This window comes from Diabrotica undecimpunctata, chromosome 1, assembly GCF_040954645.1.
Source record: "Diabrotica undecimpunctata isolate CICGRU chromosome 1, icDiaUnde3, whole genome shotgun sequence".
Lineage (NCBI taxonomy): Eukaryota > Metazoa > Arthropoda > Insecta > Coleoptera > Chrysomelidae > Diabrotica > Diabrotica undecimpunctata.
In genome coordinates, this window is record NC_092803.1 from 203,143,135 (window position 1) to 203,154,841 (window position 11,707).

At 33.1% G+C, this 11,707-nt stretch overlaps 1 protein-coding gene across 3 annotated transcripts; it reads right to left on the minus strand.

Annotated features, from left to right (window-relative positions):
* Positions 1-2,236: 2,236 nt before the first annotated feature.
* LOC140442174 (uncharacterized) lies at positions 2,237-5,315 on the minus strand. 3 transcript variants are annotated; one of them, XR_011951062.1, is made up of 2 exons: positions 5,018-5,315; positions 2,237-2,586 (listed from the first exon to the last, which is right to left on the minus strand). XR_011951062.1 is itself a non-coding variant. In XM_072533256.1 (2 exons), the coding sequence occupies exons 1-2, from the start codon at positions 5,176-5,178 to the stop codon at positions 2,287-2,289; spliced, it is 312 nt and encodes a 103-aa protein (XP_072389357.1). In that variant the 5' UTR covers positions 5,179-5,315; the 3' UTR covers positions 2,237-2,286. The 3 variants fall into 3 exon arrangements, 2 of the variants coding, with proteins under 2 accessions (XP_072389357.1, XP_072389352.1); XM_072533256.1 differs by having other exon boundaries at positions 5,167-5,315; XM_072533251.1 differs by having other exon boundaries at positions 5,035-5,315.
* Positions 5,316-11,707: the final 6,392 nt, after the last annotated feature.

Below are 11,707 nucleotides of genomic sequence, written 5' to 3' on the forward strand. Positions count from 1 at the left end.
AAATTTTATGTTTTATTTGGAATACAAGTATTATATTATTATATGTATATAAACAATTTCGTCAGATATTTCTGGTAGTGATTATAACAAGTCCCTACAATGTGGTGTCACCAATTGTAGACATTAAAATTAAGGGAGGAGGAAGTAAAAGGAAGGAAAATTATATATATATATATATATATATATATATATATATATATATATATTCGGTTTTTTATAACGTCTTACGACGTTGTCCGACTCCCAAACGCCACTGTATTCTGTCTTGAGTTAGGTTTTCGTCCAGATTTCGAGCGCTAATCGCTTTCCTAACTCCCAGGTTCCAGCTCTGTGGTGGTCTTCCTCGTTTCCTCTTCTCTGGGGGTTGCCACATCATCGTTTTTTTAGGCAATCTTTCGTCCCCCATTCGGCTCACATGCCCATACCATATGAGCTGTTTTCTCTCAATATCCTCAACTATAGTGCCCTCTATACCCATTTGTTGTTTTATCACTTCATTCCGTATTCTGTCGGCTCTTGATATTCTCATCGATCTTCTGATGGCATCCATTTCCGTGGCTTCGACCTTTTTCTTATATTTTTCGGTTATTCTCCATGTCTCAGCTCCATAAAGTAGGCTAGTTTTAACCATTGTCTCATAGATGTTCCATTTTCTTTTCTTTGATATTTCTTTACTCCATAGAATTCCGTTCAAACATGCTATAGCTCTTCGTGCTTGTACAATTCGATGTTCTATTTCTCGTTCGTCTTTTCCACTACGGTCGAAGATGACGCCCAGGTATTTATATTCGTTGCATGGATTTATTTTTTGATTGTCATCGATATCGAGTTGTTCTGCTTCAGCTCCAATTGAGAGGTATTTTGTCTTTTCTAAATTGATATTTAATCCCCATTTCTGGTATTCTTCAATTAGTTTTCTAAGCATGTATTCCATGTCATCTTTGTCATTTGAGATCACCACCTGATCATCTGCAAACTGTAAAGTATATATGTAATCCTGATCGTTCAATTGTATACCCATTCCTTTGACTTTCCTTTTCCATTGTTTCAGAGCTGCAGAGATATAAATCTTAAATAGAGTCGGAGAGATACAACATCCTTGTCTAAGACCCTTAGTAACTGCAAATTGTTCAGCTAAGAGGTTTCCGAATTTCATTTGGGAGTTTGAACCATAATATAGATCTTTGAGAGCACTAACCAATGTTTGATGTATGTTTGATGTGCCCAGGACTTCCCATAGTTTATTTAGCGAGACTGTGTCATATGCCTTCTCAAGATCTACAAAAGTCATATGTAACTCTCTATTTGTCACAATTTTCTTTTCTATAATTTGTTTAAGACAGAAGATGTTATCTGTACATGAACGACCTGCTCTAAATCCTCCTTGTTCTTCGTCTTCAGACGATTGATAATCTTCCTCTATCAGGTCCCGTAGTATTCGACCGTATAGTCGACTCATTGAACTTGTGACCGATATCCCTCTAAAACGAAAATTATAATATAATTATCCCTCGAAAATTATATTTATTTAAGATAATTTGTTTATTTCAGTAAGTCATCTCTAGGAGGAAATTTTTAACGGAAAAAAGACCTTCTTAAACAGTTAGAAAAAAATTGCAAGATAAATTAGAGATCTTTTACCTGATGATATGGAGGATATACTTGAAAAATTAAACGAGTTCTATGATGTTATCGAGGAAATAATTATCGATGAGGAACTGTAGTAAGGGCCTCTTGAAGATGTATAATTAGACAATATAAACCATATGCCTGAGTACACTGGGGTATCCCTTTCTGGACGATGCAAGAATGTTGGATGCAAGGGAAAGTTCAGATGGACTAGTACGAAATGTAAGGTGCATTTGGGCCTTGGAAAATATCGCAACTGTTTTGTGAATTTCCATGAAAAATAAATACTTACATTTTATATTACTTACTTACATTTTATTAAAATTTTTACTCTATTTTCATTTTTCAATAAATACCATAATTTATTTCATTGACTACCAATGTCTACAATTGTAGACATTATTTTTTTCATAAACTAGGGAGGCAAATTTGGAAAACACAATTCCAGGGTGTTAAGAATCATATTTTAAGAATAAATTACACCAACAATAATTTTTATCTGTGGAAGCAGAAACTTGTGAGTCAAAGGGTTAAAAAGAAGTCAAACCTTCATTAGGGAGAAGGAACTTTATAGAAAAAACAGTATTTCATTAAAATACACTTAAAACATTTGTCAAATCTTTTAATAAATATTATAATATGAGTGATGTACTTTTCTCAGTCATCTATTTCCACACGAAAGCAGAAATGTTGCTTCAACCAAAACCATACTCTAGAAATTGGATTTGATGTCATATTTTCTTGGAGCCTCGCAAAATATAATGTTGTTTCTTCATCACCTGCAACATTTTCTACTGATAATGCACAATATTCAGTATCATGTAATTCCTGTTCGCAACTGGTCGCAGAAGAACAGTACAGATCGTTCCTGTATAGAACAATGACATCTATGCATGTTGGTGCTGTTGCGGTTTTGGTAGTGGTTGCGGTTGGAATGGCACTTACATCAAGTGTAACCTAAAACACAAAAAAAATTGTAAAATTATGGAACAAATACTAAAACCAAATTCACAAAAATTTGTTAACATAAGTGTTTTAACAAAACAAACCAATATATAGTTAACATTTGGTATGTAGATGGCGCAACTAATAACAAATTTAGGTAATTTAGAGATTTTTAAACGCAACCTTCCAACGTAGTATGCAACACGTTCTAAACAGACAACTAATGCTTTACCAGATCACCAATGCATTTTGCAAGGTAAAATTGAAGGAAAAAGGACCCCAGGATAAAGAAGAATATCCTAGCTTTGAGAGCATGGTATAGAAAGACCTCAGCACAGCTTTTCCGTATAGTAACCAACAAAGTCATCATAGCCAGAATGATCGCCAACGTTCGGTACGAACAGGCGCCCTAAGAAGAAGAAATCGATTTAATTTTTTATATTTACAGAAAGATGGTATACGGTAGTACTTAAAAGAAAAAATAAACAATCACTTGAGATTACTTGATTTAAGAAGAAAATATCTACAATTGCAATACATATCGCAGTACAGGACCGATGAAGTATTTCGTACCAGGAACTGGTCAAATTCGGAGTAAGAAACTGGACATTACAAATATAAAACATGAGACAGCTAGAAGTCTTTCAAATGTGGCTTTATCGCAGAATGCTCAGAATATCATGGATACAACACGTTACGAATCGAACAGTATTAAACATTCTAAATAGAGAGTTAGAACTTATAACACCTATTAAGAAAAGAAAGACCTCGTACCTAGGCCTTATAATAAGAAATGACAAATATAACCTGCTACTAATAATAATTAAAGGAAAGATAGAGATCCAAAGAGGAGTAAGCGTAACAGCCATGTCATGGCTTTGCAATATCAGAACTTGAACGGGCATGAACGTTCAACAATTAGTAAAATTGGCGCAGAATAGAGAAGATCGTGTACAGATGCAGGTTCGTTTTAAAGCAAATAACTGAGAAATCACTAGGATATAATAGATAAGCATTTCTATGTCTGATTGACCTAAATAATGATTGACCTTACGACTAATTCTATACAAACTATGTTTGTCAGAAAGAAAATAAAGAATTTGATTTGAAAGCGTTTGAGTAAGACTCAAAGATGTAATCCATCTTCTGTATAATAGAGAAGTTCCCCTGAATATTATCTATATATATATATATATATATATATATATATAAAACTATCGAAAACATCTACCAAAACAACAAAATAAAAGTCAGAATAGATGGACAACTTACAGAACTTACAGAATTAGGCAGAGGGAAAAGACAAGGGGATTTATTGAGCCCCATGATCTTCAATTTGATCATGGATGAAATCATCAAAAGGAAAAGGATATAGAATGGGAAACAAAGTAATAAACATACTCTGTTATGCAAACGACGCAATATTAATAGCCCAAGATGAAGATAGTCTGCAAAAACTGGTCCACAGATTTAACATAAGAGCAAAAGAATTTAATATGACAATCTCATCTTAGAAAACTACAATCTTAGAAGTCAGCAAAGAACCAACCAGATGTACAATAGAAATTGATGATCGGTATTGAACAAGTAATGGAAATAAAATACCTGGAAAGTACACTGTCCAGCTATGGAGACCTAGACAAAGAAGTGAGAAATCAAGTACAAAAAGCAAATAGTTTGGCAGCATGCCCTAATAACACTATATGGTGAAACAGACACATTAACACTGAGATGAAGTCAAGAATTTATAAAGCCAGTGTAAGATCAATAATGACATATTATGCCTCAGAAACAGGACCCGATACAGCCACAACACAAAGGCTACTGGAAACGGCAGAGATAAACTGAGAAGAATTACAGGTAATAAGCTGACAGATCGAAAGAGATGTAAAGACATTAGAAGAAAATGTAACGTACAGTGTATAAATCAATGGACACAAAATTAAAAGAGAAACAGACATGTATGGCATCATCCTTGAGAAACAGACACGTATGGCGATATTAGACATAGAAGAACTGGGGGTAACTTGGACGAATTACGCAGATAATCTTTTTAATGACCAACATACCAACGAAAAAACCTTGGCTCAACAGGTAATATTATTTTAATTGATCAAAGAGCAGTAGTAACGATAGAAGAAAAATACAACCAAAAATATAAAGTACATAAAAAATATACACTAATGATCTGAAAATATAAATAATGTACTTTTGGTATCTGTCTAACATGTTTGAAAGAACATTTTGGCTATACACATAATATAGCAATATAACATGCATTCTAAAATAATATAAAATGGATATAATACTAGTATAAAATTCATACAATCAATAAATAAAGAAAAAACAATTAGATAAAAAATATAAGATATATAACAAATCTTAATTTATCATACAAAGATAGGATTGGAATATAACTCAAAAAACAAATGTGAATAATTACTAATTGAAAATATTAACTTCGTTCAACCTTCCCTCGCCACAATGAGGGTGATCAGTATTAGTGACTTCCATATTTTCTTCCCTGATATTTGCTCTTCCTGGTTTTGTAGACAAATGTATACTAGCGTCTGAGCAAATGATTTGGATTACCTCTTTAGCCATGTTTCTCTAATACAGCCATTATTTTCGATGACTAAGATGACATGCAGATGGGGATGTATTTGTGATACGATAATTTTGTTCATAATACATAATTTACATTTTCTGTCTGAAAGTTTTGAATGAAGACTCGTCATATTTCCGTCAGTTTTTGACAATTTGTTAATGTAATACATATTTTAAGCTACGATTCAATGAGATCTTTTATTTACTTAATTTTATGACATATTATATTTTGGAATTGACATATTTACTCCATTGAAGAAATATAAAACATCAAACCAATCATTATTAGTTTAGTTATCTACTAAAGAAATTAAAAAACAAAAACTGTTTCAGGCTTAAACAAGGATAGACTTAGACTCTTTCCTTGTCTAAGTAAGGACATTTTCCTGTAAAAATTGTTTACTTTGGTTTAAAACGCCAATGTTTTGTTGGTCCATGACAGAAGTAGTTGTCAGTGCTATAGTCATTTGAATTTCATTAATCGCAAGCCAGAAAAATGGTTCATTTAACAGAAATGCACAAAATTACAATTATACAGATGATTGGCTATAAAGATAAGACACGGACGCACATGGAAGTAGCCCGTTTATTTTACGAAGCATTCTACGAGCTGTGTCATGTTAGGAAGGTAAAAAAAGAAGCTGCCAATGCAATAAGTGAGGATACCAACTTGACTGTTATGCTTGAGTTTGAGGAACACCCACTACATCTGATCGAAAAGCAGCCCCAGTACTTGATATTTGCTATTCATCGGTTATTCGAATATTACAAGAAAACAGAATGCAGCCCTATAAAATTATACACACTTAGGAGCTCATGGAAGATCATTTTGACAGGAGAACGTATTTTTGTGAACAAATGATGGCAATGACAGCAATTTGATCCAATTAGAACATGTTTTGTTTTCTGATGAGTGCACCTTTACTCTTCATGGTCATGCTAATCGACAAAATTGCCTCTATTGTTCCAGGGAAAATACTTACTGGATGAGAGAAGGCAATACTCAATACCCTGTGAAGGTTAACGTGTGGGCAGGAATTATTGAAGATCAGATCATAGGTCCCCTTTTCATAGATGACAATTTGAATGGCGACAATTATTTAGCATTGCTCCAAAATAATGTAGTGCCAGCGTTGGCCAACTTGTATCCTGATCCAAGTTCCAGCGAATATGATATGGTTTCAACAAGATGGAGCACCACCCCAATACCAAATCCATATCCGGCAGTACCTCAATCAAATATTTCCAACTCGAGGGATATGGAGGCGAGGATCGATGGAATGACCACCACGATTCCCTGATTTGACGCCATTAGACTTTTTCTTATGGGGATATGTGAATAGTATTGTATACAAAAATATACCCACTGACTTAGCTGACTTACGAAGACGAATAACGTTTGCGATTAGATCGAACACATCTGAGATGTTGAGTAACGTTAGAAGAAATTTCTATTCACGTTTAGGGTGTTGCCAAGACGTTGGCGGGGAGCATTTTGAACATCTCTTACATTTACATTATTGTTTAGATTTGTATTATTTAAAAGTTGTTAATTTGTTGTAGCGATTATCGGCAAATAAATAATTTTCTTTTCTAAATGTGAATTTTTCCATTTTACTTAACATTTTCGAAACAGTCAAAGATAAGTATAGCACATTGTATTCAAAAAATGTCTAAAATGATCAAAGGATTCTAAAAATTAATTAATATACAGGGTGTTCTATTTAAAATAAGCAAGTTGGTATTGGCCACTGTTATCTGGTACACCCCGTATAAAAAGTTTTTATGGAAAAAAATGCGCAACTATAAATACTAAGCGATGTGTTCGACCGTTTTTTCGAATACTTCCTCATTTATTTATTAGCTAATTTATTCCATTGGCTGACACATAGTGTATACTTTGCCGACTGAAGTAAGTCATAGAAATTTATTTATTTTATATCTCATAGAACTGAATGGGGTGTGAATATAGAGAATTAGAATACTAAGTGAAAATTCAAATTAGAATATAGATTATGAGAGAATATTTAGTAAATATAAAGTTGATCAAATAGTTGAGCGCCAACTATTTTTTGAATAACAATTGTAAAATAAGAGATAACGTTAATAGATGTATAAAATCAAAAGAAATAAAAAAAAATAATGATTTAAAAAAAAATAACAAACATGTGACATTTTACAGCATATTATCATAGTCTTTTTTTTTTGGCTTAGACTTATCGTTATACAGCCAGACACAAAAGGACTAAGACAGTCATCATTATAATTATTTACCTAAATGCCCTATCAAAATAAAATATTATTATCATAGCGTTTGTTTTCGGTCTTATAATTATGCGATTTATCTTTATCATAACCAGTTATTCTGTCGTTTGTCGTATTTTGTTTGTTGTCTGTTGTGTTGGACGACAAATTCCTTTTTGGTAGCTAGTTTTTTAATTTTTTTTACGGCAGCTCATCGTTAGAGATACAGTTTTCTAATAATATTTGTTGGTTATATTAATTTACTTGTTTAAAAATTCTGGTCCATCTAATTTTATTTATGGGGATTTTGGTGAAGGGTGCTGGTAACATTTTAACTAATTTTTAATATATGCGCGTCGAGCATCCTCAGCATGAAGCCCAATAAACTAATTAGCCTCCGTAGTCGTACAAATTATATTTACAATAGCTAACGTACCGAATTGACTCCTTTTGAGGCAATTGTATCGATGACAGCGCATTCACAATGCAAAGTGTCCTCCAGGGGAAGCGTTTAACCGACCCCAAGTATAAATAGGGTAAAGTTCGGGTCTCGTAACTCGGGTCGCATCTACTAGTCACCCCTAACTAGTGCCCATCCATCATACTGTTACCACTCCCCCACAACTGCCGCAAATTCGCCCAAATGTCCGCCACTGAGGAGACGCGCAGCCTGTTTCTTTTCTACTTTTTAACAGAGACGGACTAATTTTTTTTAATTTAACGCCAATAACTGTGCTTGATCTGTTGTAAAAAATGCGGGCAAATAAATTGACAGTAGGCTAACCAACAAAGTTTAAAAGTTTGAGATTTTTCTTAAACGTTTTGGAATTAATTTTTTTAGGCAACTGTAGCTTTTATGTTTTACTTAATATTTTGGTGGAAAAATATTTTGGCTGGAATTAGAAAATGATCTGAACCATCACTAAAAGCTTCCATAATTACTCTGATATTATTAGATACTGATTTTCATTTAGACAAAATAATTTTATTCTTAAAGTTCACATAATTTTGTGTGTTCACCGCAGAGTTAAAAAGCTCTCCAACAAACAATAAGCTCTCTAAGCACTAGAACAATTGATAAGTACGTTCATTTTACTGGAATAGTCATAGTTGTATGTAATAGGATAACGATTGGATCTAGTAACAATTGTTTAAGAATCCAGTTTTTTAGGATTTAGGCGTACAGGATATAGATTCGATTAATTGTTTGAATTCTCAAAATGGACCTAATATATTACTTTTATATAATTTTCCTATTAGGGCTGTTGCCATAATAACGATCACTCTAGAGTTCTCAATTTTATTTACAGTTTCATTAAGGATCTAATAAAATAATCTTACTATGGCATTACTTTTTGCTTTTATTGTTTTATTATTACTTACAGCAGTTTGTAGTAAAACAGACAGACAGTTTGTAATTAACACGTATTAGGTGTGGATAAAAATATAATTACAAAACAAATCCTGAAACCAGAAGGAAAGATCCAGAATAAACAGTCCTAATTTTGTATAGCTGTCACAAGTTAATTAAGTGCGTTTAATATACAGTTAATTAAGTGTTCAAAATTTCTATATTGAATATTACTATTTTGTTATCATCAATTTATGGTCATCACAGCGAAGTGGAGTACTCCAGTATATTCTCAATTCTCATAAATGAAAGTGCAAGCCATAATATCAGAGACATAGATAAAATTGACATCGCAATTCATAAAACATGTTTAAAATGTGTTTAAATTTACGCAAAAAGTGTTTGTAAATCTAGAGAGAATACTTGTATTATGAAGCAGAAGAACAAGCAGGATTTCTTACGGGTCGATCCACTATTGACCACATTTTCTCCTTAACCCAGATAATAGAAAAAAAGATGGCAAGGAATCAAGAGATTCATATGTTGTTCGTCGACCTACGGAAAGCGTACGACAGCGTTCCACTGAAGAAGCTGTGGCAATCAATGGAAAGCACGAATATTAATATAGAATTAATAAAAGCCGTCAAAGTGCTATACAACCAACCAATAATAAAGATAAAAGCGGGGACACAAATAACAACAGGATTTATAACATCAAAAGGATTAAAGCAAGGATGTTGCTTGTCTCCCACTTTATTTAAAATATACCTCGAAATTGCTTTAAAAAGATGGAAGCAAAAATGCAGGACAATGGGGATACCGCTCACCAATACTATGGTATATACGCTTAACTTTGCAGACGATCAAGTAATAATGGCTCAAGATTATGACGATTTAAACTATATGGCACGAAAATTAATTGAAGAGTATGATATATGGGGTCTAGAAGTAAATAAAAAGAAAACCGAATACCTGTGCATTGGAGCAGAACAAAAATATCTCATATTAGACGATAACACTACGATAAAGCACTGCTGTGACTACAAATACCTAGGTATCACTATTTCACAAGATGGAACATTAGACAAAGCCATAAGAGAGAGAAATACGTCAGGGAGAAAAGCCATCACAATGTTAAACACCATTTTATGGGACCAATCCATCAGCAAAGAAAATAAAAAGAGGATATATGAGACTATAGTAAAAAGTATCACTTTATACAGCTGTGAGGTATGGCCACTGAAAGAAAGAACACTGTCAACGCTGAAAGCGACGGAAATGGATTTTTGGAGAAGAGCCGCAGGAAGATCTAGAAGAGAAAGGATTACCAACGAACGCATTAGAGAAATAATGGGAATCAAACGAACAATCACAGATGACCTAACAACAAAACAACTTATCTGGTTCGGACACTTACAAAGAATGGACGAACAACGAATGCCAAAAGAAATACTAAAGTGGCAACCAGAAGGAAAGAGAAAACGAGGTAGACCGAGAAAAAGTTGGAGCGAAGGAATAAATAAAGAACTGAGAGAGAGGGCCACAGAAGAAGATCTATGGAACAACCGGTCTAAGTGGCGATTGGAAGTCGGAAAACGGCGGAGAACGTTATAAACCGACAAGTAGTAGTAGTGTTTGTAAATCTACCCAAGATTTAGTCTTTTGATAGTTAATATTATTTTTATCCTTCTAGTAACTTTCACGTTTGACACTGTAATCTATGCAAATTATTTTCTTAAGTGTACTAACAATCTAGGCCCTTTTGTTCGTGTCGTGAGAGTTTGGGTGCGGACTTTCACAAATCATATAGAAGCTATTTGTATTATCTTGGAATGGGCGCCATTCTTAAGTTTATCCTCGCAAGGAAGCGAGCTCAAAGAAATGAAATGAAAGATTTAAAACAAAACTATCCTTTTATTATTTTGTAACGAACAAAAAGTTATTAAAAGATTCCTCGTTAAAAAGTTACGTCATCTCAGAAGAAAATAAGCAATTTGTGTCTACAGTATGCAATCACCATGAGAAGTGTTTATACAAAAATAAAATTAAACTCGTATCGTAAGAAAACAAACATTTTATATCACGGCATTAGATCATGAAAGAAAAATATATGAAAATAAAATTATACTTTATCCCAAATTTCGAAATTCGTTTACATAAAAAGACATTTGTTTATTAGGTAGAATACCTATTATACTTAAAAGGTTAATAATAAATCACTTCACTGTTATTTAGTCTTCACTGTTCGATAAAAAAATATAAAATGGGTACAACCTGACTTATCCAAAAGCTGGTGTGGCGTGCAGAAAGGATATAATTGTTTTGTCTATTAAGCAGGAACATACTATATGCCATAAAAATATATAGTATTGTGTTTCAGAAGACATACCATAAATCCATAGCTATTTATATAACCTCGGGCCAGTAAACATAGTTTTAACAACTATTAGGGCTCCCGGAAAGGGTCTAAAATAAATATTTTTTTTGAAAATATATAAGAGAAAAGGAATTCTTCGGCTTACCTCGTCAAGAGAACGCTCAAACAAAATTCTCGTCAAGTTTCTTGGACGTACAAAGAAAGAAAGAAAGAGGGAGATGAATTTCGCTAGGTTAACGAAAGCTGTTTTTGACGCGATGATCGGAGATATTAGGAACTACAGTAGGGTCCTTGAGGTAATATAAATGCACTCGGCGGATAGATGCCGTGAGCAATATTATTTTACATATTTACTCGGAATTATAATAATAAATTTTTTGAAACTTTTGAAACGGTTACAACACTCTTTAAATCTACGATATTGATAAGTTTCTTTTGTAACAACAACATTATATTCTTTGATTTAATCTTTATTTAACGTTTTTCTTATCCTCAAGATTTTGTAGGTTGCATTGGATACTTGGTTGTAATAATGGGTATTCTTGCCCTCTCAT